Here is a 25,515-nt window from a genome sequence, read left to right on the forward strand (position 1 = left end):
TGGCGACACTAAGCAGCAGGTACAACAACACGTTTCTTGTTCGCTTTCAACAGCTTACAGTTCCATATTTAGCTCGGTTCTCACCCTTTTCAGCTCCGTTTTTTGTGAAACAATAGTCAAAACGCATAAAATCAAACAAATTCAATAATAATGGTCTGGAATTGTTTGAAAGTGATTTGAACCCATAAATTGCAGATTTACAGCAACCTAAAATAGCTATTTTTCATGGCAAAAAGAGCTATAAACACCTAGAAACGTGCATTCTAGAGGTTTTAATTGATTTTTTTTTCTGAATTTGAGCATAAAAACAGTTAACCAAAGATAATTAACATGCTTATCAGTGATTTCATGGCAATTTATTGATCTAGCTATTGAGTCTAGCATGGCAATTTTATGGCTAAAATTGGAAAATAAGCTAACATACACACTAATCATGTAAAATCGGTAATTAATAGTGATCATGACATGCATATCAATGGAAAATCAAAGAGACATAATAAGAGGGTTCTCAGAATAACCGGTCTGAGTCCTTGGCTCTTTTGCTGGAGAAGTGGATGCGGAACCCAGCTGCGAATGTTGTGCTTGTGTTGCGTTATTGGAGAATTACAACGTATTTGGTGTTTTTAGGACAAGATTTTAGTGTGATTTGGTGTGTGTGTGGTGTATGAATTTCGGCTAGCTACTCTAGGGGAGGGGATCAAATTTTGCTGTCTATTTTCTAAGGTTTGTGTGCCACCGATCCGACTTTTGACTAGGTTGTCTTAAGGTAGTTTATATAGTGGTGCTCCCAAAAGTACGGAGATCTCAAGCTCGTCCCAACGAGTATGCTCCCAATTAAATCGTCGCCCGAAGTGACCTATTCGAGTTCCTCTATGAGATATTCAATCTCAACTCTCGCTATGATCACCTCTTCGCTCGGATGCTTGAAAACTTCTCCAAGTTTATAGTAATTTATGAACTTGTTGCTGGAACACCTTCAAGCAACCTTAAGCTTTCTCAAAGCTCCCACTTGAAATACTCCAAGTGAATACTCTCAACAACTAGAAACTTCATTTTGAAACTCTTGCATATAGCTCTAGTTAAATTACTTAACTTCTTTCAAGCATAAGCTTATGTTGTGGAGAGCATTTTGTATCAATCGTCCTAATCAAAGCAAATTCATCTACTTTATATAAGCATGAGATCTTTCTCTCTTTAAGACAGTTGTTAGGTTAAGTGTCATACACTTAGCGTAAATTATGCCACCATAAGACACATATCATGCATATGTGTAGCTATGTAACGAACATGTGTACCTAGACTAACATTTAGTCCAAGTTCATTTTCATCATGTATTTAGTGGTAATCCTATATGAATTGTTCCACTAACTTTCAATTAGTGCTAAGTGTGATTAATTCCACTAATTAATCACTTTTAATCCCCTAACCACTAAACTTGGCTAAAATATAATTAGGTTCCTATTAATTTATAACTTTTATAATTAGTCCCTAATTTTAACTTTGTTTACAACTTAAATCCAATTTCGAGATATGCTAGTATTTATTTCAAAATCAATGTCTCGTAAAACAATCGGTTTCATATCCTATTGTGTGTGGCTAACTAGGTTCATATCTAGATCGAAATGAGAGACATAAGAAATGACTTTCTTATCTTTAATAGTTAAAATCCCATTTAATTATTAACTATTGTAAATCGTGAGTGACATCTAGTAACATATCGCGACTTCCAAATAGAAATGAATGTTTCGATGCATTCTAATGATTAGCGTACACTCAAATTCCCTACATTTAAGATTTCGATCTCGAATAGTCTCACGGGTAGTCAAACACTAAATGTATCGATTATATGACATCATCTCTCAATCCTAATTCTTAATAAATATATAACATACTAGAAACAAAATTTTAGTATTTGAACTCTTCTAAAGTCATATTCTATTGGTCAGGAATTCATCCATCAAGAACATCTCGAGATAGCATAGAATCTTATTCTCGTTCATCCGGAGTAATGGATCCTCTCTTATCTGAACACCTATCTCCATATACAACTAACTAGAGCCAATACATCCCGCGACCCTAGACCATGAAAGATCTAGGGATAAGGAGTATCAAACTCTAATCACATATATGTGAGATATTGTCACCTCAAGTCTAAGGACATATGTACAATCATGAAGTAGATGACATCAAATGGACTTATATTAAATGTCATGTATAAGTCATCTAGCGTCACTTGTTCGACCTACTCAACCATTAAATGTCCACATGTTTATTTCAATCTCCATCGAGTAGTATGAAACTCAATACCTCCAATCATTAGTAATTTTTTACTAATCGGGAAAATAAACAGAGATGATGATCTTTTCGGGATAATGAGATGACGTTATTCGTAGGTCCTCATCGATCGTGTTGTATAAAAGAATATGTTAATCATATCCTTAACAATTAAGAATGGATTCTTTCAATAATGTGATGACAATGTCTAAATGAACACTTAGCTGATAGAAACACTTACTTCAAATGAAACATATATATCTTTATCATTGGTATTAGTTATATAAATATACATGATCAAATGATCCTATGACACATACTACTAACACCTATATGGATAATTTTCAAAAGATCCCCTTTTAATTTAAGGATTTTTTTTTTACAAATATCCATAATATAACAAAATATTCTAAAAATAACAGGTTGACCAAAAATATTGTAAAATTACGGTTTGATGAAAAACTATTATAAAAATAAGATTTTGATTTGTAAAAATATGGCTTACAAAATATGTGTAATTTAAATTTACTAACGGTCATACAAAAAATAAATTTATATATAAGTTTATTGATTGTTTACTAACGGTAATACTAAAAATAATTTTATTATAAGTTTATTAAAAATTCACTATCGGCATTATAAATATGTGCGAAATGGGTTATCAATCTGTTTAATTTTAATTCAATTAAAAAATAATTTTACCGTATACCATGTGGATATGGTGTTTGTGGATGTGGGAGGTAGAGATGGAACATATTTTGGTAAATACGAAAACGGATACCATATTTTTATGAAGTATGAAAATTAGAATTGTAATATAGAATATGTACGTTATTTTTAAGAATATATTCTCTAATTATCGTATACCATGTAATTTCTTCTTAAATTTATAGGCATTAGAGCGATTTAGGAATTTACCTAAAATATAAAAACAATAGGACTTTATACCTTAATAAGGAAAAGTTAACAAAAATACATCATAATTTGTGCTCTTTTAAAATTATACTTTCAGTGTCTTAATATTTATAATTTTACTCTGACAATATAACAAGTGTTATCTCTCTCTTTTTGTCTCTCTATCTCTCTCTCCTCTCTCTTTTTCTCTCTCTCTCTTTTTCCCTCTTTCCCCGATAGATTGCACATGCCACATTTCTTTTGTGCATGCTATAATTTTTTTGTTCCTTTTTTATCAATCTTTTATTTTTTTTTCAAAATCATTTGTTGGCATATTTTTTATTCTTTTCTAATTACCCGTTGAAATTTATTTGTTCTTCTTTGAATTACCTATCAATATTTCTTTTTTATTAGTTCAAATATCTTTCGTCTTTTAAATTAATTATAAATAAATATTTTTTAATTAAAATATCAAATATTTCTTTTAATTTAAATTATGTGCTACTATTTGAAAATTAAAATAAAATTCTTTTGCGATTATCTTTCTTATAGGAGGGGAAACTGGGCAATGCCCGATAGTGAGACGACGCTGTTATTAGTGCTGTTGATATTGTTCATTGAGAAAATGCTCATTGTAGTCCCTCAACTTATATATTAGACTCAAGTAGATCATAAATATTATCATAAACTTCCATACATATTATCACAATATCGTAATATTATAATTACGTTATCGTGTCATTATCAGTATCGTAAGAAGCAGATTATTATATGATAATGTGATGATAGTGCTGGATAATATAAGACAAAATCACATTATCACCTTATCATATGATTATCACAGCTTCAATTTAGCATGTAATTATCAGTGTATCATATTGCATTGACATCTTATTATCATGTCATTGTCAGTATCGTATGTAGCAGATTATTATATGATAACGTGATGATACTGCTAGATCATATTAGACAAAATCACAGTATCACATTATCATATGATTATCACTGTATCGCCTTATCATATGATTACCACAACTTCACCTTAGCATGTAACTATTAGTGTATCATATTGCATTGGCATCTTATTATCATGCCATTATCAGTATCATATGTAGCAGATTATTATCATCTCGTTATCATAATTTTTCTATAATTTTTTTTCATGCATGTATCATATTATCATACTATTATCATTTTATTATCAATAAGAACCTTATCATACTATTTTCTTCATATTATCATCTCGTTATCATACTTTATATGTATTTTTTTCATATAGGTATTATATTATCATAATATTATCATAATTTTACTATTATCATCTGGTTATCACTGGTATCATGAATCTTTTTGTAATTATATTTTCACGTACGCTATCATCCAATTATCATAACCTTATCATACTTTATTATCATCTAGTTATCATACTGCAGTGTTATGATAACGACATGATAATATACTGATACTCACATGATAATCAGACACTGTTTTATCATAACATTATCATAAATACTATTATAACATAATCATATAGATACCATAAATATTATCATCTCAGTACCATAGATATTATCATCTCGGTATCATATAATAATGTTATGATAATTAGACGTTTTTTATAAAAAAATATTTTTCTCTTCATTTTTATGATAATTATATGATAATCAGATGTTGTTTTGTTTTTGCTGAAAACGTTTTTTGTCTAGAAAATCATTTTATTCATCATAATATCGTTTCTTATGCAGATTTTTAGATCTAAAGTTGAAAAATGCAAGAGTAATTTATTTAGATCTGAAAATTAAAATAAACTGCATTTATCACCACGAATTAAGGAAAAAATTGCTAAAATCAAATATGACAGGACGACGAGATGGCGGAGCGACGGAGAAATGACGAAGAAGAAAAGAATAAAAATAGAGAAAAAAAGAAGAAGAAAATTAAAGAAGAAGAAAAAAAATCAGAGAAGAAGAAAGAGAAAAACAGAGAAAGAGAGAAAAAGAAAGAAAAGTGACAGGTGTCACTTAGAATAAAATAAATATGATTAGAGTAAAATATTAATGAGTAGGTATAATTATAATATAAAGGCCAAATATTGTAAAAAGGCCAAACCTTTCACAAAAGTTTCATAAAAGTCATGACCTTTCAATTTTGTCGATTTTGGCCAAAAACAAATTATTTGGTTTCAATTGTGGTCAACTCTCAATTTGATTTCAATTTGCCTATGTGACGCCTATTTGGCGCCTATGTGGCATGCCAAATATTGAAAGGTCGGGACTTTTGTGAAACTAAATAATCCATTTTTGGCCAAAATCGACAAAATTGAAAGGTCAGGACTTTTGTGAAACCAAATAATCAGTTTTTGGCCAAAATCGACAAAATTGAAAGGTCGGAACTTTTGTGAAACTTTTGTGAAAGGTTTGGCCTTTTTACAACATTTGGCCTAATATAAACATGTTTTAGAGTAAAAAAATAAATATATTAAAAGAATAAGGTATTTTCTCTATTTTTTCCTTATTAAGAGAAGAAATCATATTATTTTCAAAAAAAATAGTATTTTTCCTAATTTTCTCTGAACATTAAGCTCGCCGGTCACATAAAATATCAACTTTATATAACGAATGGATTTCATGTCAACAAAATTTAAAATATAGAGGCTCAATGTTGACAAATAAAAGTACAGAAATTAAGTGTTAAAATGTGGATAAATACAGGAACCCAACTATATTTTTTTCCTTTTATATAAGAAGATTACATAGTATGAAAACTGAAATCCTCAAATTTAAAACATTAAAATGATAAATTTTACGAAAATAAATTAGAAATATAAAATTTAAATTTTTAAAACGTTTGTAAAAATTAAAGACAAAACACAGAAATTTAAAACTATATGTTAAAAGATTTAGGATAAAATAAACTATGGATAACTACTAAAAACGTGAAGTATGGCCTAATTTACCAGGTCCCCCTCACATTTAAAAGTTTAAAATGTCCCCTCTAAGGTTTACTCAAATTCACTAACACTCCCGTCCATTAGTTAATGGTGTTAGTTGACCTGGTCAAAGGATTAAATTGTTTAAAATAATGTATATTTTGATCCTGAACTTATTTTTCTTTCAACAAACTTCAAAAATTATAATTTTATTTTAATTTTAAACTAACATTTTTAAATAATAATATTTTACTATTCTTTAATAATAATAATATAAGCTACAAAATGAAAAAAAATTAAAATTTATTTATTTTTTGAATATTTTTATAAAAATAGTAAATATTTAATTTTTTATTATTTTAACAATTTTGTTTTAATTTTTTAAATTCTAATAAATTATTATTATTAAGGAATATAACAATATAAATAAAATATTAGTAATAGTTTTTCATACCTAAATATATTTACTCGTCAATGTATGTTCTATTAATAAATATATTAAATGACAAAATAATCTAGTCACTAATTAATACATAAGATACAAAATATAAAAAAAAAATTCTTATTTGGTACAAATAAAAGTAATTATCAACATATAAATAATTTTTAGAAATTTATTTGATATTCATAATTTTTTGAAATTTTATGGAAGAAAAATAACTTTAGGGATCAAAATAAAATTTATTTGAAACAATTTAATCCTTTGACCAAGTCAGCTAACACCAATAACTAACGAAGAGGCGTGTTAGCGAAAGCAAACATCGGAAGGAAAATTTTATATTTTTAAAATGTGAGGGTGACTTAAAGAGTGAATAAGGAATGAGCATCAAGTGGCTTGCAATGCTGTAAGTGCATGTTAAATAAAACAGTGTTTATCTCACACAACGAATGTGCCATGTCATTTTTACAACAAGCCAATAAGACTTTGCAATAGAGAATCTTTATTTGTTACTTATTTTTTTATCATTAAACATTTACACATGGCTAACGCCTCATTGCTTTGTTGCATAAATGACGTGGCGCAACCGTTGCGTTGTATAATTATTCTAATAAAATAGAAGCATTAATATTTGTGTGGTACATTGGCAGTACCACCCAAGCCATACTCTATTTCCATCAAAACCTTCTTTCCATTTCGTTACAATTCATTCTCACAATCTCCAATTTTTCGATTCTAAATCATTATTTATTATTATTATCATATTTCTAAAGTTTGCTTCTTTATAGTATCAACCACTCCAAAATCGGTACTCTCAATCTAACAATGAATTACAATTGTTAATACAATTTACCTCACTTCAATATGCTGCTCAAAAAATTTCTAAATACCTGTTTTAGGAGGCGCAATTAGCGAGTCCCTCGTATATTTCTAAAAATTCGAATGTTTGAAGGCCTTCAACGTCCATTAAACTATCTGATGCTGCTAGTTTATAGTTCATCGTGGCTATGCGACTGTTCGTCTAGTTTATTTTCCAATTCCTGTTGCATTTTTCAGTAAAAACTTTAAACACAAAATGAGTCGGCTCCAATTTAGTAGAGCTGGATATATTATTACCTTAAGCTTTTCCTCCAGGCACAGAGCCGGAGTAGATAAAACTGCTACATATCTGCAATGACGAATTAGAGAGGTTTATAAGAGCAAAGAACAAGCATGCACCAGCGAACATAAATGCTAGACACTTACTCGCAACGGCTTGGTTCATCTACTCCAGTAACCTCATTGTTCAATCCACATCTCAGCCTTACCTATTATAGTAGGAAATGAAAAACTGTAAAATGTTAGAATATGTTGTTGAAGGGGAAAGTTTTATGAGTTTGAATGACTACGATTGACAGAAGCATCTGTTGCATGACGAAAAAACAGATCTGCTAACAAACATGCTGTTTAATAAATATGAAGAACTAGATACAATTAAGTGCATTTTGTAGGAAGGGTAGGAGGTACACATTGGTGATCATCGGCGGATCAGATGTCTAAGAAATGATTCAGTATGATAAGTCGAGCTTATTGGTCACTGGACAAAAACAGATGTGTGAAAACCTAAGATGACTTGGACTAAAGTTGGTAGATGGATCTTGCAACTCCATATATTTCCATAATAACTATAACTCAAATCAAAATGGAATATTTATAAACTTAAAAAAAAAACTCACCCTCGACTTTTCTATAACCTTGCCATCATTAACACCCAGCTAGAATATAACAGATTATGAGGATATTAACACACTAGAACCTATGTCGTCACTACACAAATAAGTTCCATAGTAGATGTCTATTAGATGTGAAATTGTGCATTTACCCTCAAGCTTCTATCAGGCCCATTCCAGCACTTGTCGCCGTTTGAGAACATCATAGCACCGTACGAATCCTCAAATTTGTCCCAACGGCTATTGAGATTTGAAAAAACACAGTTTAGAGATAAAAAAATAATACGCTATTCACTACATTAAAACTGAGTATGTAAAAAGACAGAAAATAACACTGGGAGAACTTATAAACATTTTAAATCAAAATTATCATGTTCATGTGAAGAATAAGCAAAATACAATCATCAAATTTACATTGAATAATTTTAAATGAGAATTGTCAGGATAAAAAACATGAAAAATACAATGAAATCGTCAAAGTTAGTAGCAACTCAACCCTAATTTATGAATACTAGCTGATGTAACATTTAAACTAATAGGCACAGCACTTAGAGATGAGGATGATCATAAACATGATTTGATAACTTGATCCTTTTTCAGATGGTAATAAATAAGCAATCAGAAGGCAAAATAAGGACATAAGACTAATAAAAGAAACAAAATGAATCTGTTGATACCTACCCTAAACGAGTTGTTGAATGGCCCTCCACCTGGGAAGCTTGTTTGAATGGACAGACTTTGTAAATATACCTGATACAAATATTAAAATTACCAAAGATAAGATAAACAAAGAATAACTAGGTTGCCTGATAGGCAACGACTATTAACACTCCACAAATGGTTTCTTAAACTCCAATATAGAGTTATTCTTTGCACTTTTCTACAAAGAAGTCATTTATGGAGTGAGAATAGACGTAGCCTGTCTAATACAATAAAAATAGATACTTCAAAAACTAGCTTATGCCCGTAGCCCTAACTTGTTTTGTTTGCTCTCAAAACATTGATCATAGAATGAATAGAACTCCTTCTCTTTCCCTGAAATATAAAAATTATGCTCAGCCACAAGCAGGTTAATGCAGCAAACTGTATATGAAGAAATTGTATACACCTACCGAAATCATGTTTTAACTTTTGCGTTAAACTAGATATCCTTGACTGTATTTTAGTCAACTTGGCACTGGACTCCTCGTATTCCTTGCGTACATGAGCAGCCTCTGAAAATACAAAAAAGGCAATAGGTGACCAGGCCTCTACACACTCATTTATCACTTTTAACAATTAAAATGGTAATATTAGATGCTGTGAAATACCTGATTTGTCCACTGGAGTTTGAAAAAGATTAACAGCTTGTAGAATGTTACGTACAGTTTTTTGTATCTTCTCCAACCAAGATGGATTACTTGTAGAGGTTGTATCTAGCAATACAGATGGTTCAAAGGAAAAAGTCCAGCACATATTAAATTAGTTAAGAACAACCTGAGTTTTGATACTGATAAATAATTAAACAGGCATATAGGTGCAGACCTGATAAGTCTAAATCATAATCAGGTTCAGATTTGTAAGAAGAGTCTATATCATCGTTAGAATCATCTTCATAAGTCTCATCGACATCATCTTCTGTGTCAACATCATCATATTGTCCCCTGTCATCGTCATATTTTTCAGTTTCCTCATCGGTTCCAGAAGCATAGCCATCATATTCCTCATCGTGCATGTCTGGTGGCATCTCCTCGTGCTCTTTATGATCATTATCATCTCCATCAGTTTGCTTCTCAGAATTTCCTGTCCAACGAGAAGCAACAAGGCGGCCTAACTCTTCCTTTGATAACCCTTCAGTATTTTCAGATGCACTATTTCCCTGTAGGAAGCATTTGAAAGAACAAACGACAGCTATAAATCATGATGTCAGTAAAACTATAAAGTTTTTATGTTATTTCAGAACATTTCAGAAACTTGAAAAATGTTCCAAATCAGAGAATATTTTCCCAGATGGTAAAAACTACCTCAAAGCTGACACATAAGACACAATCTTGAGAGAGCATTGGCAGGTACACAGTAGGGACACGACAAAACAAGTGTCCCAACATTTGTTTACAGTTGAAAAGAGGGGACAAATCGGAAATGTTTAAGAGTTAAAACTTATTATTGGAATTAATATTAATAAACCAAACTTCTTTTGAGCTTCTTATTTTACTTATATTGAATGAATCATCAATATTATTTATATAGTATATATATTTATTTTACATATAATATGATATGCAATATTGTCAAATGATCAATTCCAAAAAGCTCAAACTGTGGGGCGAGGCTCCAGCAGTAATTTTATAATCTTAACAAAGACGAATACAAGAATTAAGAAATTTAATTTATCTAGATCAAATGATCTAATTAATTAAAAAAATCACAATCACAATTAATTAGTAATTTTATGTCTTTTAGTGACTTTTATTTTCATTTTTAATGCACACTACTATAATTAATAAGGGTACAAATGATATTTAATTATTTAAGTAATAATTGGGTGCTTATAATTTGGGGCAAAAAAACTTGAAATTATACTTATCATATACTTATCAATTTGGGACGCATGGAGTATTTAGCTGCATATTAGAGGTCTGAAATCTAAACAAAGAATTATAATCTTCTAGTCTTAACTGAATATTTTAAAACACACAACTTTTAGAAATGCAGCCTTTTTCTTAGTACTGCAATATTTGAATTATTATCGAGATTAAATTACTAATAAAAGATTTTTAAATTTTACGAGATTAATTTAAATTACTTAGGTTTTATACAAACAGCTATCAGCCTTATTTTTTCAAGAGATAGATTGGTGGTGATAAACCAAATAAAATTTCTAGGGAAAAAAGTAAACACTAGGGCCTTAAAAGAAAGAAAATTACAAAAGAAAAAAAGGCTTCAGCTGGATGTTCTAAACAAGTACACCGTTTTTTTTACCAACTTAAGAAATAGATGAGAGCAAATTCTTAAGATTGAAGCTTCAATCCGTTTTGGAGAAAATGAATAGAAAACTAATGTGATTTCAAGTATTTTCTTTATCTTTGAATTGTTAGGAAAATGAAATACCAATTTCACAGCTTGATCGCCAGATACCTCACCAACATCGTGACTTGTGTCACTCACAAGTGCAGAGTCATCTTTGCCTTTTGGTAAGACAGCCTCTTCACTCTCTAGCACCACATCCTATTTTAAGAATGAATACTTGGTCACATCATGACATGAAAATGCAATAATGTAGACGACATATAACAAATTCATTGACCAGTTTTTACCTTCTGTATTTCACTCGCTGGTGATCCTTCAACTTTCGAAGTATCACTTTGTCCAGCATCAGCTACGCTTTTTGGCAAGACAGGCTCTTCCTCCTTTACGACATGCTAAATTAAGAAGCAATTTTTTTGTCACATCATGAAAATGACTCAGCAATACAACAGCACTCTAACAGGGACAGCAAGTCTCATTTACAAACGCACTGTCCATTTTTTACCTTATCCACTTTATGCAATTGTGATCCTTCATTTTTGGAAGTATCGCTTGGTTCAGCATCAGCTACATGACTAACATACTCCCCTGCATTATCCTACAAAATGTGGTGAATATTAAAAAGTATTAGCCACACCCCAGTGTTATTAAAAGCGCTCGCCTGAGCGCCTAAAGCGCTCAGGCGAGGCGCCACAGACTGATGGCGCCTCCAGACCTTCCAGTCGAGGCGCCTTCAGTAAGGCGAGCGCTTTATTTGCTTAAGCGCTCGCCTTGGCTCGCCTTGGAAGATGGAAAAAGCACGCTTTATTGAATTTTTGTTTTTTTACGTTTTTTAGGTGACTTTTACTCTAATCTAGACATTCCTATTTGATAGCCTTAATTAATGCCTTAATTAATGCTTTAAATGGATTTAACTTAGGAAATTTAAAAGTCTTTTAGGAAGTCTAAAAGTCTATTCAAGTCTCTATTTAAGTGTTTAGGTTTAAGTAAAACACAATAACTTCAAATTAAAATATACGTTCAGTAGAAAAAAAAGAGCAGAGCCTTTTATTCTTTTTTCTCACGCCATGGATAGCCAACCTCAACCATGCACTGATGGTTCAACACCCACTGAAAAGAAGAAGGATCCAGGATGGAAATACAACTACTTGCAAATGATGGAAATCCATATGATCCAGGATGGAAATCCATATGATCAACAATGAAATTGATTCAGATGTGGATGAAATTGAAGGATATGAGAGTGGTGGTGGAGCTGAATTTGATGAAAATGTTGATGGATATTTTAGTGATTGACTTTAATTCCTTATTCTGATTAGTTGTAAGATCGTCTTTTGTTGAAAGTTGAAACTCGTTTTGATTTTGGTATTGGATGATAAGTATTTAGGGTTAGGACTACTATTATAGATCTATTAGCTTTATGATTATGGTTTAAATTTAGAAATTTAAGAGTTTTATATTTATGATTTATGATTTTTTATTAAATATATATATAAATATATATATTTAATATTTTTAGGTATTGGCGCCTTACTTCGATAAGGCGAGCGCTTTTTTAGCGCTTCTCGCCTCGGGCGATATATGGCTATCTCGCCTTGAGAGCGCCTTGCGCCTTAAACAACACTGCCACACCCTATAAAAGTTATGAACAAATTCATTTCTTAAAAGTCTAAACAAGCTCAAAAAAAAAAATCAACAATATTCTGTCAAGGTATTATATATGCAGGAAGTTACAAACGTGTCTATTCAATTGGGACCTATATGCGCACGAGGAAGAACTTTTCTTTCAACATTACGAGCCCTGGTTCCTTTAGTTTCCTATTCAATTAGGATTTGTATTACAAAGTTTTTGAGGGTTGTTTCAAATTGCATGCCAACATGTGTGCCTTACAACTAAAGCAATAATACAAAGCAACAATAAAGAACAAAAATCTTGAATTTTTTCCTTTTATTTTCTCAGTTTTCTGATTATGGAATCTATCAATGATGATGAATTGTGCCATATGCCTCAGCCGTGAGCTTTATAATTTCCATGTCATCAAAGTCTATTAGCATGTGAAATCAACTTTCAGTATCATCATTAGTCCCATTACATAAGAATCAATAGAAGAATGGAGTTATTAGTAATAAGTTACCAATAATTTTAGAATATTTATCTGTTTAACGTCTTCATTTTTTAAAATGATGGCTATTGCATGTACTTGTGGTGAATGGATTTCGGATCATAGGCTAAGAACGATTAGCATTGAAGTATGCGTCATCAGGATTTTTCCGGTGATGTACACCGACCACCGTTGCATCTTTCATGTAAACAGTTTTACATAGACCTTTTTTTCCTCCATGATTTTTGATTTTTGCTTATACAAGATCTAAATTTTTCTAGAAATTAAATTTATTAAGGACCTTAGTTTTTCAGAGCTTAATTTTATACTGAATTAGTTTTCGTCTCACCAAACTCCACCTTAGTTAGGTTGATTTCTCAGAGAAGTTAGGCAGTCAGGGTATGCTAATTTCACAAGACTAACTATATATATCTTTAAGACAAAAGTAATAGCATCCAAATTCCAAAGTACTAATCAACATGCAGAAGACTATAACAAAATCACAAAATAATTGAGACTATGCATGCACATTTTCATGTATAAGTTGGAAATGCTGGAGTGTCAAAAGTGATCATTAACCTGATCCAAAGGAGAATCATCCAAAACACCAATTGCATCTTCATGGATACTTTCTGAGGATTCATCTTCAACATTGGTTTTCTCAACATCCTGTCCTTTTTCTTGCTTGGCGTCCTCTCCAATTTCTCCTTTTTCCCTCTTAGCCTTTTCTTCAGCTTCCTTTTCCTCTTTCTCTTCTTTTTCCTTCTGCAAGCGCTCTTTTTCTTCTGCCTTCTCTATTTGTTCTTTACGCTCTACATGGAAGTTGAAGCACAAAGCAAATATGTTAGCTCTACATAACCAAAGAGTAAAGAATCACCTTTACTTATGAATTCTCATGTAATGTGTAGATAGAGCTTGCGTATCTATATTCATGTATCTACCCAACTTTTCTTGTGTTCACATCTTATTGCTGCATTTCAATCTTGCGAATATTGAGGCATATAGGAATGTAGTCACCACATGCAGCTCAAGTCAGTGGCTTACAGACTTAAAAGATTACAAGGATAATATATGATTAAGAAGATTAGTTATAAATGCTGTTGAAGAGAAAACAAAGCCCAAAATAATACCTTTAAGCTGGTCAACAAGCCCTTTCAGTATGTTCTCCTCATTTCTTAGCTTTGATAGCTCTGCCTCTTCTTTTGCAATTGATTGTTTTGCCTTTTCAATGTCCTGCTTCCTGAAAGCCATCCCCTCCTTATATGTGGCAATCTTTTTGCTCAGCTTATCTCTAGCCACTTTTCCAGCCTCCCAGCATGTATTTCGGCATTTGACTTGCCCATCATATTCATCACTCCCATCACAACAGTCTGCAAGGGAAAACAGAAAAAGGTTATGCGCATCATGTGCCTGCAACAGAATGAAATAAAACAAAGAGCAGAGGGAACAGCTGAGGACTATATCAGAGAGATCATTACTGTATCCAGCAACAAAACAGTAACTGAAACAAGACATTTGGGGACATCTAAATTATATGATTATGATTAAACATGAATATTTCCACAAATTCTTTTTCTTCTCACCCAAATTCAAACAAAGGATGGAAAATTAAAAGATATGTTTAAGTGCTATAAAATGACAATACATGCATGTTCTGTATATATGCAGCACTCAAAATCAAGAACCAATAAATCTTCATCATTTGCAATAGTGAAACAGATGGTAACTATTTTGCATATAACAGGAGCTCCCTGTTGTTATTGTGCTCATAGATGAGATTACAATGGAAGGAACTAGACAGAAGCTAGATTAATAAACATTCACCACCAAAAGAACGGAAAATTCCTTCTAAAAGAAGCACATGTAAAAACAAAGGATTAAAAATTAGTTGAAGATACGAGAAAATGAAAATCAAGCTGTGGTCCTAGATTGATTCTGTAGCATCTTTAGTTTCAGCATGAAAACAAAAATGCAACAAAGTCCTGATGGTTACTAAGATGATACAATGCTAGTGTGTGGACATATTGTTTCGAATACTGTATTAAGCAACTTCAACTACTAATGAAGATGTTTCTTGCCCTCTCTTTGAATCATACATAGAGTGAAGTCATGACTCAAGGTAATGTCACACTTACCACAGAGTCCATCATTGACTCTTGAAGAAAATATCGTAAGCGGAAAATGTCCGGCATTTCGACAATAGAATTTTGCAAGTGGACAAGCTGATGTACCTATGGTTCACAAAAATAACACAGTCAACACATAGGTTGAGTTGAAAAAGAAGGTGAGTGAGTAAAAATGGACCTGGTTCATCAGTGCCATCAGGACAATCACAGAAGTCATCATTAAGCTGAGCTTTACTGAATATTTTGGATCCATCTTTACATTTTATGCTATTTGATGATGTCTTGTAGTAATTCTCATCTGGGTATAAACATTAAACGTATTAAAACCTTCAAATAGGAAAAATCAAAGAAAAAGAAGGAAAATAAAGAACCTTGCGGAGAAATTCCAAGAAATGGATCACTGGGGACGCCTGATTTAGCGATGGAGCAAATGCCCAACACTCCCACCACCAATATCAAAATATTCACTTTCATTTTTATCAATCAAACTTCTGTGATCTAATCACTCTCAAGAGACGAACAACGGAATTTGGCTCTTACTCCACTGCCTCCATATGAAAACAGGCTTCCACCATGGGTTCTCTTCTCAAACGACAGCGTCGTTAGGTTAAAGGATTAATTTTTGGAAAAGGGTGCAATTTCATCCCTAACATTAGAGTTCATGAGCAAATTGGCATTGAATCTTGTGACATGAGCGAGTAAACGGGAACATTTAAATTTTTTGTATCCCAAACCCTTGTTTGTAGCGGCGTGTCTCTTAGCTCAAGTAGTTACAAACATTTAATGTTTATTTACATCTATGAGCGGCAGAAGTGAGCACGGATCCTGGATATCTCCAAAACCGAACCGAAAACCGGATTAAAAATATTCAGGACCGAAAAATATCCATTGACCATTGACTTTATCTAAACCGAACCGTACCAAAAAATTTATTTGTACGGTTCTAGATCTTTTATAACTACCCATACCGAGAACCGAACTGAACCGAACCGAAGTACCGAACTTATACCCGAAGAACCGAAATTATATATATATATATATATATATATATATATATATATATATTATTTTTAATTGGATTATTATATTCGTTTAACTTTAAATTACCAAATATTAAAATTGCTTTATAAAATTAAATAATATATATTAAAAAAATTAGTATATATATAAATTATCAATTTACATAAAAATAAAATTACTTATATATTTCAATGATAAGTATATGAACTCTTCAATTATTTAATAATTATTAAAAGTATTTTTTAAAAACTGATATGAACAATTTACATATTCATTGACCAAATTATATAGTTTTAACAAAAAATGATATAGTTTTAAATTTGAGAATAGATAAAAGTACCTTTATCAAATAAAAAAAATTAATAGTAAATCGAACGATAATATACATATTGTGCCTTTTTATTTTATTGATGATTATCTATTTGTGATAGTTGAAAATATAAAAAAAAATGAATGAGTAGCTAATTAATTTTAAAAAACAAAATAATATAAATATAGTAGAGATCATATTTTAAATAAAACAATATCCGTGGTTCTAATGATATCCGTAGTGAACCGTACCGAACCATTAAGGCCCGTATCGAACCGTACCGAAAAATAAAATTTTCGAACCAAACCGAACCGATTATTGGTACGGATCCGGAGATCCAATTTTTGATATCCCCGATTTTTAGTTTGGTTTCGGAGATTTGTCAATCCCCGGATTTCCCCGAACCGTGCTCACCCCTAATGAGCGTAGCGGGTTCGGGGGCGCTCGTGCATCGGAATAAAAGATCGGGTTCGTGGACGTCCACTTACTCTTGACATGCGTTTTATTGATTAAATCAATTTTTTTACCGGGAAAGAAATTAATCTTCATTGATAATCGACTAACAAAGTCTCGATTCTAGCCACATCACTTGGGCTAGAGGATTCGTACAAAAAACATGTTCTCTAAGGGCTTTCTTAGCTACTAAGTGAGCCGCCCAATTACAATTTCTCCTAACAAATTGAAACACTAAAGCCAAACCTATTACAAAGAGTTTTGCAATCTTTAATAATGACAACACAATTTAATTCGGTAGCACCAGCAGAGTTCATAACCGATAATACTCTTGGCGTCCCCTTCAAAAATTAGGTTATCCACTCGCATTCTCCTAGCAAACTGAATGGCTTCTCTGAAAGCCATAGCTTCGACCATAAGGGAAGATGCGATGTTGGTAAACTTCCTCGCCATTGATGCAATAACTTTACCTTGATGGCGTGTCGCAACGCAAGCTCCTACCCCGCACAAAAGCTCAGACTTAAAAGCCCCATCACAATTTATCTTCACAATATGTTGTGGAGGTGGTGTCCTTGTAATAGCATTCGGCAACGGCGGGGAGTTGTTAGCCCTCCTGATCTCAGCGTCTTCCCGTCTAACTGCTGAAGAGAATTCACATTGTAGTTCAGAAGCATCCCTATTAACTACTATTGGGTAGGTGTCCTTGTCTTAGAATATTATAGCATTCCTAGCTCTCCACAAAGACCACAACATCCATACTACCTTTGTCAATATTTCATTCCTGTTCTCTCCTCCTGTCAATTTGACAAATAAGCTGGACCAAATATCCTTTATGGGGAAATCCATAAGGTCAGCCATCAGTGAATACTGATCAGAACCAAGCCAAGATGCTTCCGCAAAAGGGCATAAAAAGAAAAGGTGTTCAATAGATTCAGCATGATAGCATCGCGGAGAGCTTGGATTTATTCGGGAGTCGCTTGTGGATACTAAAATTACAAACCAGAACGTTACTTAGACACTTCCACGTGAAACATTTTAAATTTGGAGGAAGTTTAAGTTTCCATAACACCTTCCAACAAGCACCCTGCTCCGGAGTAGTACCAGAATTATTCGATTCGCCAAAAGAGAGGTGATATGCCGAGTTAACTGTGAATTGGCCAGATTTGGAGAAGTGCCAAACCAACCTATCATTATGTCCCGTACAGCTGATAGGAATACTCAGAATTGCCTTAGCATCATCCCTATTGAAGAATGAATTCACTAAACCCGTATCCTATTGCCTTTTATCTGTTGCTAGTAAATTTGAGACCCGACGAATATTATGTGGTAGCATCGTAGAAGGAGATACTGTGAACGGTGGTTTTATAGGCAACCATGGGACCTGCTGAACCAAATTCCTAAATCTAATTTGCAATCTCATACCTCGTTGGAGCACATTCCTGCCTTGCAATAGGCTTCTCCAGCCAATGAACTGTTCGAATGAAGCTCAGCCTCCATGAATGAGCCATGTGGGAAGTATTTCCCCTTAAGTACTCTAGCTAGCAGCGAGTTTGACTGGTTAACGATCCGCCAGCCTTGTTTGGCCAATAAAACCAAATTAAAGTGCTCCAAATCCCTAAAACCCAACCATCCTGCTTCCTTTGTTAAGCACATATTCTTCCATGATACCCAATGCATCTTGCGTTCTTCATTTTTCCTCCCCCACCAGAAGTTAGAAATAAACTTATTGATTTCCTTATGAATCCCTTTCGGTAAAAGAAAACACAACATAGAAAACACCGGAACAGTCGTGGCTAAACTCTTGATAAGAACTTCCCGCCCTCCATAAGATATCAAATTCCCCTTCCAACTGGCTACTTTTTGTCTCACCCTTAAACTGATCTCGCGAAAGGTTTCGGTCTTTGATTTGGAAACGAGAGCTGGGATTCCTAAGTATTTATCCTGACTGCCCATGCTTGCAACGTTGAGAATTGATGTCAACTGAGTTCATAATAATGGTGGCGTATTCCGGCTGAAGAGCAGCGAAAACTTTGCTAAGTTCACTTCCTGGCGTGTGTTGGTATAAAACCCAACTTGTAATAATCCGGAAGTCGGATATCGATCCCACGAGGAGTGAATCTAGAGCGATTGATGAGAATGAATTTTAGTTGCTATTCAATTCGTTTAGCACAACAACCAATTGGATTTAGATTCAAGTATCAATTTAACACTAACAATTCAACTAACACCAAACTTGCAACTATTACTAGAATTGACAACTAATTTAACAATTGTAAAAGACTAAAAGCGATTAACGATAAACGAGAATTCAAATGATAGAAGAGGTTTGGAGGTCAAAACTCCACTTAGGTCATGCAATCAATGGTTTCGGGTCTAGGGCTTCAAAACGTGAACCGAGCATTTCTAAAGCATAATTCCCGCTCTCTCGAGTCTCAAAGAGCTACAAAACCACCAACCAAGCCAACCAACCAAGCCTAATCCACTCTCGTGGAACTAAACACGATTAACAACCCAATTAGCGATTAACAATCCATCTAAGGTTTCCTAATCTTTAACCCACTCTCATGGTGTCATCAATTAGGATCATAATCAATCTATCCAATTAATTAACCTTCTCTCAAAGTGTTAACCAACCTAGAATCATGCTTTAGGTAGCTAAACTAAAACAAGTATTAGGAATATCAATTAGAACAACAACAACAGGCCCAAAACCCTAACCCCAAATCATGCATTCATAAGCTTCATTTCAACCCCCAAACATGGGGGATTTAGCTACTCATAATAAAAATAACAATAATACTAATTAAATGAACAACAAACATTACTAAGGTAGAATTAGTTACCTTTGTAGATCTAGAAAGCAAGAACATGAAATGGGTAATAAAAATCTTCAATAATAAAACTTCAATAATATTAAAAAGCTTCAAATATCCAACAATTGAGGAATCTCCAAATTCCCAAGATGATTGCTCTAGCTAAAAGAGGTAAACTCAGAGAATATTCAAAAACTTCTAAAACTTGTCGTTAACCTAAAATGAGATAAAGTGCTATTTATATGGGTTACAAAAGAGGAAACAAAGGACACCCATTAAAAGAGTGTTGGGCCTAAAATGGAATTGAGCCTTGAGTCTTGTCTTGTCTCGAAATTAAAATTCTGAGCTTCTTTTTAGAGAGCTCGATCGAGCCATCCACTTAAGAGTGAGGGCTCGATCGGGCCTTATGCCTTGGGGAATTCTCAGGACACATTTATGCATGGGGCTCGATCGAGCCCCTCTTCATAAGTGAAGGGCTCGATCGAGCCCTTCCTTTAATTCCTTGCATCTTGCTCGTTCCTTCGCTTTTCGACTCGCTTCTTTCCCGATACTTGAATTGTTCCTTCTTTAAGCCCAAAACACCTCGCATTGCTCCGTTTTACCTGAAACGCTAACACACACAATAAGCACACAAACACGGGGAAAAGCGTATCAAAATATAACAAAAGCATGCGAAAATGACTCCTAAATATAGGTGTAAAATGCACCTATCAGCGTGACGCTGAAGCATATAACCGAAGGATCTCTTTAACCCGAACAGCTTGACATTCAGTTGCTTGAAAAAATAAGAGCGAGTCGTCAGCAAAAAGAAGGTGTGAAATACTTGGACTCCTCCTTGCAATCTGAACACTTGTTATAGAACCATTTAATTCAGCCTGAGATAGAAGTGAAGAAAAACACTCAGCGCATAATAAGAATAAAAAAGGAGACAATGGGTCGCCTTGTCTCAGGCCTCTAGACGGCTCAATAAACCCATGAGTGGCACCATTGAGATTCAGCGAATACGTGACTGAGGATATACAACTCATCGTCCATCGGATCCAAGAATGATGGAAACCAAATTTTCGAAGAACTCGCTTAACAATCAACCATTCTACTCTTTCGTAAGCTTTACTCATGTCGAGTTTGAGTGCTAATTCAAATTTGGAAGTTCCTCGCCTAATCTTTAAATGGTGTATCACCTCATGAGCTAATAGGATATTATCCGATATAGCCCTCCCCTTAACGAAAGAGCTCTCGTTTTCCCCAACAATATGCGGCATCAGCGGCTGCAACCTGTTTGTGAGAATCTTTGAAATAATTTATAAAAAACTGGGCATAAATTGATCGGGCGAAGATCGGACATAGAAGATGGTGAGTTAACTTTTGGAATAAGCGTAATAGTAGTATGGTTGAGGCTACGAGGAAGCGAACACAAATATCTCTGTTTATCACATCCCAGTTATTTTGAAAAAATAATACAATTAAGCCATCTTGCCCGGTGCTTTGTTAGGATCAATTGCAAACACTGCTTTGCGTATTTCATCGTCTAAAAAACTACGGATAAGACTTTGATTCATAGCTCTTGTCACCTTCCTTTCCATCCCCGATGTGGCTGCCGAGATATTGGTGGGATTAACTAAAGTATAGATATGCCTGAAGTGGTCCACCATAATATTAGCAACCTGATTTTCATTCATACAAAGATGACCCCGGGAATCATGGAGTTGCAAAATGTTGTTTCTTTTCCTTCTCTAAATAATTGTCGCATGAAAATACGACGTGTTCCGATCACCTTCCTTCAACCAACTGATTCTCGCCTTTTGTGCCCAAAATTGTTCTTCCCGTTGGTACTCCAAGGATAAGGAATCTTCTAACTCCTTAATGTGCTCTGCATAGTACTCAAACCTTCGCTGGTGTAAGTCAACAATCTAATCTCTGACTGAATTGATGTTTCTCCAAGCATTAAACTTCTTGGCAGTCTCCACTGATCTAAACTTTGTCTACACACCTTTAAACTATGTTGCACTCCCTCAAGGCTTCATGTTCCCCCTATGTTATTGCCCATCCACCCATTCATAACAATATTCTTTGCCTCTTGATTATTCTTCCAGCGTTGGTTAAAGTGAAAACGCTTTCTGGTCCTCCGGGTTAATGGGGCTGATTCTAACAAGATGGGACGATGATCTAACCCTAGTTCTTCGAGGTTGGTTACTGCTCCTCTAGGGTAAGAGGCCAACCAATCCATAGAAACAAGAAACCTGTCCAACTGCATCAAGATATTATCTGGGCCAACTCTTCTATTGTTCCAGGTAAAGGGAAATCCCTTGAAACCCATATTCACTAAGTTTGAATCCAAAATGAACTCATTAAAGGACTCAGCTCTTCTAGAACAAAAATTGTTCCCTCCTCTTTTCTCATTACTGTTACTAACACAATTGAAATAACCTCCTAACACAACAGGACCGGAAAGAGTTAAAACGTAATTATGCAGGAAATTAAATTAAAGAACACGCTCCGAATAAGAATCAGCCAAATAGATTCCGATAAAATTCCACACGCAATTATCATCACAATTGGTCACACTACAATGAAAAAATAAAACATTCGAACAAACAAGGATAACATTACAACTAGAATTCCACGCCAAAGCCTAATCCCCGGAGATACCAATCAGTTCATGTACTATGAGGTTGCGCAAACAATCTTACGGAAAATCTTTTGCACTTCCGGTTCCTTATTCTTGGTTTCAGAGAGAAAAACTAAGTCGGGAGAACGAGACTTCACAATCTCTTTCAGGTTTTGGAAAGTCAAGGGATTCCCCACACCCTCATAGTTCCAACTCAATATCTTCATATATCAGTTTGGGGTCCATTAAGGCTGGTACCCTCCACCGATTTGGATTCCGGGACAAAATGTTGTTTCTTAGCCATAGTCTGTGCTTCCTCCTGTCGACCTCGTTTTGAAAAGTTGTCAAAAGATCCTTCTGCCGGCCTTTCCACTGGAATTTCACTGTCAGTAGCCTTCTTAGTAATCTCATTATCTGCTGGACGAGGTTGTCTTGCTTGGACCTTCCGGCGAGTTCGCATGAGAGGATGCACTACAATAGGGTCTGCAGAACCCGTAGTGAAGACATAATTGTGTTGGCCAAATTCAGTATTCCCCAATGGGTTTTGGCTAGAGTTAATTGGGATACCTTCATAAGGAGGAAAAATAGAAGAAGGGGGAGGAGGTGGGATACTGCGATACCCTTCAGGCTTAGTAACTTCTGGATTCATGAGAGGCTGAGTGTAAGATGGATTTGGGACCATAACCATGGGTTGCTGGGCAGCAAGTTGTCCATCAAAGAATGGCTTATTCAGATTAATGGGAAACCTACGATTAGCTTGGTTGAGAGAAGGAGAGACCTTACCAAGATTCTCAGTCTGTTTCACAAACAAATGAAGAAGTCCCAGTTCTTCCAGAACCCTGGGATTGCATAAGATACTATTAGGAGGACCACTGGATAAGTCTGGTTGCGCATGCAAAAGTTCTAGGATCGAACTGAAATTTTTTGTACGTAGCTGGGTTTTTCAGGAGAGGTTGTGCATGGCCAGAAACTTTTAGGGCTTGACAAACATTTTGGATATCAGGATATTTAGGAGAAGATGGGGTTTGGTTACCTATGATAGGTTCAGTGTTACCCTCTGTGCTTTCTACAGGTGGACTTGTCTTAACCTTCAACTTCTCCTTGATTAGTGACAGGATAGTACTATATTTGTTTGCCAATGGGCATAAAGAAATACTTTTTTGACCTAGAGCAAAGGGCACCTCGTACCTACCAAAACTTCCCTTTCTCATGTCTTTTTGTCTAATCACTTTCTGTTTCCCTCTATCGACCCACTGGTTAATAGCCAGCACATTTTGACTACTTCCTTCTCCAGCTTGATTGAGTTGAACCGGTCTCCCATCGCTTGTCCCATCTTGCCTGAGTTGAGGCAAATTCTCACCGATCGTCACTTTGGGAGGGAGGGATGACCTTATTGGTGGAACAGCCCTGTAACTTCTCGGAGCATATCCGACCTTCATATCCAATCCATAATCCGGGACATCCGTCTTTTTTGGACCTCTCCAAAACCTCCTTGCATTCCTCACAGTAGTGCCCCACTAAGCCACACTTGAAACAAAAATCAGGCATACATTCATACATGAACGGTATCCAGATGGGATTACCATTAGCATCCGATGAAAAAAAACCTTCCCGAAAGGGTTTGGAGACATCAACCATCACTCTAAGTCTCATGGTGCCACAAATATTGCCCTCCTAGTTATCTAACAAATCCATCGCTAGGAGTTCTTCAAATAAGTTCTCAATCAGCACATCATTGTATTTTGTAACCTGAGAAGCCGGAAGGCCCACTGCATGGATCCAGAACAGGGTTTTAGTAAAATCAATGTTCCCCACAGCAACATCTCGCTACAAAAAAATGAGAGATAAGGGGACTAAAAAAATGGTGTTCTAATCCTTAGAAAATAGTCCCCTATTCTTTTGAGGACAACTAAATTGGTCCCCATAACTTGTCCATATTGCCTTCATCCCCTATTCTTTAGGGGACCAAAAAAGCAAAATTGTCCCCATTTTTGGAATGATTGTTGTCCTCAACTTTGGAGACAAAAATCGTCCCCTTAGATGCAGATCAATGTCGTCCCTATTTAATCCATTTAATGAGGAAAAATACTGTCTATAAATAATAAGGATAATTTTGGTCCCCAATTCAATAAAAATAGAGGACAATAATTGTCCCCAAATGATTATAAAATAAAAATAAAAAATAGGAATGAAATTTAATTTTTCTTATTTTAATAATAATTTTTATTAATTTTAATAGAATATTATGCGTTAAGCATAAAAGTATATTAAAATTTAAAAGAATTATGATTAAAATAGAAAAATCAAATTTCACCCCTACCGCCATAAAAATAATAACTATACCAAGTAAAACCACATCAAATGCAATAATCTGCAAAATAGAGATCAAAATACAGAAGTATGGCAAAACAAGTAAAAAAACACTTAATAATACAATATCTTGAACTACAATAAATCCAACACATCTAAGTTCAACAACAAAGTACAAATAATAGGTGTTAAGAGATAAAACATTTCTAACCAATTCACATATTTCTTCACTCTGACAAGATAAGATGAGTCATACGCTATCAGAATATATCTTCTCAAATATGTCCAATATGAGTCCGTCTTCACTAGCAAATTGTTAAGATTCCCAGAAATATAGGTATGTACATGAACCGGCTTGTTGAAAATGGGAGCAAATCGTGAAATCATGCTACAATCTTTTATTTTATTCAACTCATAAATCAAATAATTGAATCTCGATCGACCCTCATTGATGGGCTGCAGGTTAATTTATAAGCATTTTGTCAGTTTCATTGAAAGATTATAAAAATAAACAATATGAAA

The 25,515-nt window shown here is 34.0% G+C and overlaps 2 protein-coding genes across 4 annotated transcripts; both read right to left on the reverse strand.

Annotated features, from left to right (window-relative positions):
- Positions 1–7,166: 7,166 nt before the first annotated feature.
- On the reverse strand, positions 7,167–16,043 carry LOC126668837 (glucosidase 2 subunit beta). 3 transcript variants are annotated; one of them, XM_050362044.2, is made up of 17 exons: positions 15,851–16,043; positions 15,658–15,777; positions 15,489–15,584; positions 14,484–14,723; positions 13,933–14,165; positions 11,757–11,849; positions 11,542–11,646; positions 11,363–11,452; positions 9,770–10,103; positions 9,556–9,660; positions 9,358–9,459; positions 9,223–9,280; positions 8,927–8,995; positions 8,398–8,485; positions 7,782–7,843; positions 7,653–7,704; positions 7,167–7,576 (listed from the first exon to the last, which is right to left on the reverse strand). In XM_050362044.2, the coding sequence occupies exons 1-17, from the start codon at positions 15,951–15,953 to the stop codon at positions 7,526–7,528; spliced, it is 2,001 nt and encodes a 666-aa protein (XP_050218001.1). In that variant the 5' UTR covers positions 15,954–16,043; the 3' UTR covers positions 7,167–7,525. The 3 variants fall into 3 exon arrangements, with proteins under 3 accessions (XP_050218001.1, XP_050218000.1, XP_050218002.1); XM_050362043.2 differs by having other exon boundaries at positions 11,336–11,452; XM_050362045.2 differs by lacking the exon at positions 11,363–11,452.
- Positions 16,044–17,368: 1,325 nt separating this feature from the next.
- LOC126668466 (uncharacterized) lies at positions 17,369–19,215 on the reverse strand. Its single transcript, XM_050361658.1, has 6 exons — positions 18,685–19,215; positions 18,543–18,643; positions 18,332–18,446; positions 18,025–18,090; positions 17,592–17,964; positions 17,369–17,508 (listed from the first exon to the last, which is right to left on the reverse strand). Exons 1-6 carry the CDS (start codon positions 19,213–19,215, stop codon positions 17,369–17,371), a joined length of 1,326 nt encoding a protein of 441 aa, XP_050217615.1.
- Positions 19,216–25,515: the final 6,300 nt, after the last annotated feature.

This window comes from Mercurialis annua, linkage group LG2 (genome assembly GCF_937616625.2).
Source record: "Mercurialis annua linkage group LG2, ddMerAnnu1.2, whole genome shotgun sequence".
Classification (NCBI taxonomy): domain Eukaryota; kingdom Viridiplantae; phylum Streptophyta; class Magnoliopsida; order Malpighiales; family Euphorbiaceae; genus Mercurialis; species Mercurialis annua.